Source organism: Carassius carassius, chromosome 2, assembly GCF_963082965.1.
Source record: "Carassius carassius chromosome 2, fCarCar2.1, whole genome shotgun sequence".
Taxonomy (NCBI): domain Eukaryota; kingdom Metazoa; phylum Chordata; class Actinopteri; order Cypriniformes; family Cyprinidae; genus Carassius; species Carassius carassius.
In genome coordinates, this window is record NC_081756.1 from 47,562,481 (window position 1) to 47,567,915 (window position 5,435).

Genomic DNA, 5,435 nt, shown 5'->3' on the forward strand with positions numbered 1-5,435 from the left:
AAAAGTAATAGGTCACCTTTGCTTTGTAAAAATAAACCGTATAAACAAATAAAAGTTACAGTAACAACGTAATAAATGTTACGTCGCCTCACACTGAACGGGGGGAAAAAAACAGATTTGAGCCCATATATGGTCACGTTTAAGTTTGGGGGCGTGTCGGGAGAAACTAAGGCGGAAGATAAAGGTCTGCAGTATTTTTACAATATTTCATTAACGAATCTTGTCACATGAAAAACTTATATGTATTGTATAGAGCATTTTAAATGATTTTTTTTTTGCGGTTATTGTATGTCACGGCACATTTTGTGAATCTTTATTTTTCATCCGGGACATTATTTCCGTCTGGTCGAGGTTTGCGGAAGCCGGAAGTTTGGGCGGTGGTTGAACGCGGCGATCTCAGTTCCTCGGTGAGACGCTTATTTTCTTTAATTCTTTGATCCCTATAGACTTTTTGTAAGATTTAGTTATGAAATTAATTTTACTTTAATAATTTGTAAGAAATGTGCACGGACAGGGAGAGTTAGCGAGACACAATATTGATTACAAATCTCTAAATATTGCCCAGACTTGTAGTATATAACGTTACTCAAGTGTTATTCATCTGTATCTTTGTAAATATTTAAGCTTTTGCCAAAAAGTGTCGTTGTACTTGCTTCCTGTCTCATTTTATGGTTTGTTTAACGTTAACCTTGCTATCATTACTGTAACTTACACAGCTTCCTCGTGAACAGAAATGCGCTATAAATAATTAAAATGAGTCACTCATGCAGACAGAGAAGCACCAGTTTCTCTTTGTCCTTTACAAAATCAAATTAAGCACCGCTTGTGCCTGTTTGCACTTGGTTTATGGCTGATGTGATGCACGACACTGTTTTCAGGATTTTAGCTGATAGACATACTGCTTTGTGTTACTGTATTGTTATTAAAAGTCATTGATTGTTTTAACTCCTAAATATTTTACATTATCAATGAGACATGTTTGCTTTGACATGATCTAAATAAGGCCCTTTCTTTCCACCTCCACAAAATAAGGCCTTAAAAAATCTTAAATTGGCGCAGAAAGTCATAAATTCATAAAGAATGCAAAAGTAAAAAAAAAAAAAACAGCATTTTTGTCATGTTTCCCAATACAAATATCTGAACATCCTTACACTAGATGCAGAATGGAGACGGTTAAAGTCTTGTTTTGAAATTATGGAACACAATGAAGACCTACAACACAGGAACACATGTCTGTTAGTGGGGTGTAAGAACTGGTTTTCCCTTTGAATTAAGTAAATTTTTCAGTTTCACAGAAAACAAGACTTCTTATCAAAAGTCAGTTTGCTTCTCACGTGAATGTGTCTTGATTTAAGAATCTTTAGATGTTTGAACGTCTAGAAATAAGAAAATAAGACAGAAATACCAAGCAAGAACAGCCCCTTTTTTGCATTTTTCCATATTCCAAAGGTTTGTCCATATTCCAAAGTAAAGTAGATATTTTGTAAGTGCTAATACAACTCATTTTCTGCTCCCTAGACATTTACGTTTAGAGAATATAGTGACATATTGTGTTCCCTTCAACTTATTCCTTAATTTTTCTTTGCATGCTCTTTAAAAAAAATAGTTCCTTTTGTAGATGTCTAGTTTTGAAGAACCACTAAGACATCGGAGATGATTATTTTAATTTTGCTTTATGCATGATTTTTTTTTTTTTTATGCACAATGCAATCTTTTTATAATTAGTTTTTGAGCTGAACAGGAAACTATTTTTGGGATTGTTTGTGATGTCTTTTTATTTTTTCCCCAGCTTGTAGGTAAAACCAAAAACAGCCAAAATGTCGAGCAAATGTCGCACCAAGGGAAAGATCACCAAGAAGCGTCCTCAGCGGGCCACCTCCAATGTCTTCGCTATGTTCGATCAGTCGCAGATTCAGGAGTTTAAGGAAGCATTCAACATGATCGACCAGAACCGCGACGGCTTCATTGATAAGGAGGATCTTCATGACATGCTCGCTTCTCTCGGTAACGATCTGTTGTCATTAAAATTCTTGCTTTCATTTTGCATTTCATTGTTTTCAATGTAATTATACTTTCTCCCGAGTACATAAAGCAGACGGGAGAGGAACTGGTCACATCTGGAAGATCGCAATTCCTCCTCTTATGTTTAAAATATGTTCTAGCTCTTGTTGTAAGATTGATTCAGATTACAAAACATCGAATGCATGTTTGTATGGGAGGCGTTAATATGTTCTTATGTATGTGAATCTGAGCAGTTTTTACCATATTTGGTTGTGTTTTCATGATGCTAATATTTAAGTTTTTGTTTATTATTAACTAATTTATTGTGTTTAAATCATAAAATTATTCTTTATTTTTATTTTTTTTACAACTGTCATATTAAACAAACCTATATTTAAAAAAAAGAGTCATGTTTATATAAATATAACATTTAAAAAATGGCATATAATCTGTTCTAGCTTCTTTTAGTAATTACAGTTAATAATAAAATAAAATTAAAAATTTTTTTTACAGAATCATATTAATGGACTCGACAGTATTACCTAAGCCGTATATTATGATGAATAATTTTGTATCACAATACTGATATACAGTGGATTCAAAAAGTATTCAGACCCCCTTATTTATCTATTTATTTTCACATTTTGTTAAATTGCAGCCTTATGCTGAAATGATTTAATGTTTTGTTACACATCAATCTACACTCCACATCACATAATAAATGAGCAAAAAACTGATTTGTGATAACTTGGCAAATGATTTTATTTTGAGCTTTTTATTTTGATTTTATTGGGCTACAAAACAATAAATAAATAAATATATAATAATTGCTGTTAATAGTGTTGTATGAAATGTCTTGTATGAAAATAAACTGACAGTCAACACTGATAAACGACTACTAAATATTGCAGAAACTTAGTTTTCTGTAAAGTTGCATTGCAATGATTTTTATCATAAAAAGCACTATACAAATAAACTTGAATTGAATTAAACTTTATACAGACACACACTACAGAAGTAAATGAGATTATGAGGACCATGTCATGTTACAGCATTATAGATGTGTTTTTCTGCTGTGTTTCAGGGAAGAACCCAACAGATGACTATTTGGAGGCGATGATGACAGAAGCTCCTGGGCCCATAAACTTCACCATGTTCCTCACCATGTTCGGAGAGAAGCTGAACGGCACAGACCCCGAGGAAGTCATTCGTAATGCGTTCGCCTGCTTTGACGAGGAAGGAACAGGTGAACCGATGTCACACACAAGTCTGCACCAATTAAACATAAGATTTATATGTTTGAAGTGCATATAACATTTCTGTTGGTTCAGATATGGCTGGCTGCGAATTGAGCAATATTCATTTAGTGTATAAAATGTGTAAGATTGAAACTAATTGGATTTTTCGATGATGAATATGTTAACCTGGTTATTGTGTATTTAAAACTCACCCGTTTCTTACCCGACTGACAAATATATTATTCATCAGTTTATTAGATGGTTAAAACTTCCTAATGCAGTTTAAATATATAAATCTTTGTAAGTGTGAAGAATTATGCAGTTGTAGACAGATATAACGGAGTATAACTAAAATATTGAGGAATAAAATCATCACTTTTACAGACTTTGTTCTTAACAAAGCAGCCTCTGGACTAAGATGAAGCTGTGGTTTTTGTATTTCTCACAGGCTTCGTTCAGGAGGACTATCTGAGAGAGCTGCTGACCACTATGGGAGATCGATTCACAGACGAAGAGGTCGATGAGCTCTTCAGAGAAGCGCCGATCGATAAAAAGAGCAACTTCAACTACGTGGAGTTCACCCGTATTCTTAAACACGGAGCCAAAGACAAAGACGATTAAAAAAACATCCCTTTAGGCGAGAGAAATCAGTGCTGTCCGTTCACCTGGATCCCCATGAGAATGCATCTTTAGCTTTAATATACTGTATGTGCGGATGAAAATTACATGTTCACTCTGTTTAACTTCACTGGAATAAGACATCATGTTTTGAATGGGTTATGATACAGAATCACAAAGTCACTCATGGTATGAGCTGTTAAAATGCAAGATTGAACCATGCACCTTTTTTTTTCTTCTCTTAGGTTTTGTGCCAGTGTTTTATTTTATGCCAACTGGAACAAATTCTTCTTGATTTCATCACACACCACTGTCATGTTCAGGGCTCATGGATCATGTTTTCATATATTTGGAGCATGTCTGAGGATTATACAATGGTATATTTAAAGTACATAGATAGTCGTAAGTTGATTCAGACCTCTAAGACGAATCTCATTTCTTTGTTGATTCAGACGGTAAAAAATGTGAACGTGTTGATATATTTAGATGCATTTGACCTCATTTGATTTCGTTGCCTAATTTTACATTATATAATATTAAATACTCTCTTATTAAAACATTTATGTGCAACTTACATGTTTTTTTTTTGTTTTGTTTTATGTCTATGTCAATGTTTTTGGACTTAATGTAATTGTGAATACAGTCATAAATGTTGTTTTTTGTTTATTACAGTGCTGCTGATACTTTATAACTCTGGTATGACTGAGCAATTTATTTTCAAAGAAACAGTGACTTAAGAAGAGATTTAAGACTTCAGCTAGCAACTATTTATTACTAGATTAAGCATAAACTAGTAGTTAATAGTATCTAGATAAAGTTTTTAAGTGTGTGTGTGTGTGTGTGTGTGTGTGAGTGTGTGTGTGTGTGTGTGTGTGTGTATATACACACAGCGGTTCAAATGTTGGTAACAGTTCATCAATGTTGGAAAACTTTTTGTAACCTTTTGATTATTTCATGAATAAAAAGAACAGCATTTTTTCAAAATAGAAAAGTTTTGTAACAATTCTTTACCATCACTTTTTATCAAGCTTACACATCCTTGCTGAATAAAAGTATTGATTTCTTTAAAAAAATTAAAGGGAAAAACCTTCTGACCCAAAACATTTGAATGGTAGTGTGAATTGTTACAAAATATTTTTTATTTTGAATAAATGCTGTCCTTTTTTTTATTTATTATTTTTTAATTATCAAAGAATCTTGAAAAAAAGTATCACAGGTAAAAAGAAAATGAAGCAGAAAAAACTAGTCTGAAGGATCAAATAATGAGTAATGATGCTGAAAATTAAGCTTTGGTTACCAGAATAAATTGCATTTTACAATATTCAGACAAATGAGCAGTGAGCACCCCCTGCTGGCCTTATTAACACCTCTTCCAACCAAGTAGGTATCGCTGAAGCCCGGAGACCTCCAAGTGGGAGGAGCTTTTGCCGCTAGTGGGCGGGACTTTAAAATGGGCGGGGTTTAAGCTGAAATCTCACATTGCGTCATTGCCGGGGTGCGCGCGAATGAGGATGGCATGAAGTAGCGATGCTAATGAAAAACAGATTTATTGTTTTTCATTGTAGTTTAAATTTTATT

General features: G+C 33.6%; 1 protein-coding gene across 1 annotated transcript; it reads left to right on the top strand.

Moving 5' to 3' along the window:
* The first annotated feature begins 253 nt into the window (after nt 1-253).
* On the top strand, nt 254-4,523 carry LOC132110942 (myosin regulatory light chain 2, smooth muscle minor isoform-like). Its single transcript, XM_059518073.1, has 4 exons — nt 254-407; nt 1,790-2,004; nt 3,086-3,247; nt 3,688-4,523. The coding sequence occupies exons 2-4, from the start codon at nt 1,818-1,820 to the stop codon at nt 3,858-3,860; spliced, it is 522 nt and encodes a 173-aa protein (XP_059374056.1). The 5' UTR covers nt 254-407; nt 1,790-1,817; the 3' UTR covers nt 3,861-4,523.
* Nucleotides 4,524-5,435: the final 912 nt, after the last annotated feature.

Bases quoted from the DNA above. Each gene is read 5' to 3' on its own strand.
- LOC132110942 (XM_059518073.1), top strand. From the start codon at position 1,818: ATGTCGAGCAAATGTCGCACCAAGGGAAAGATCACCAAGAAGCGTCCT. The intron at 2,005-3,085 runs GTAACGATCTGT...GCTGTGTTTCAG, and splicing joins TGACATGCTCGCTTCTCTCG to GGAAGAACCCAACAGATGAC. The intron at 3,248-3,687 runs GTGAACCGATGT...TATTTCTCACAG, and splicing joins CTTTGACGAGGAAGGAACAG to GCTTCGTTCAGGAGGACTAT.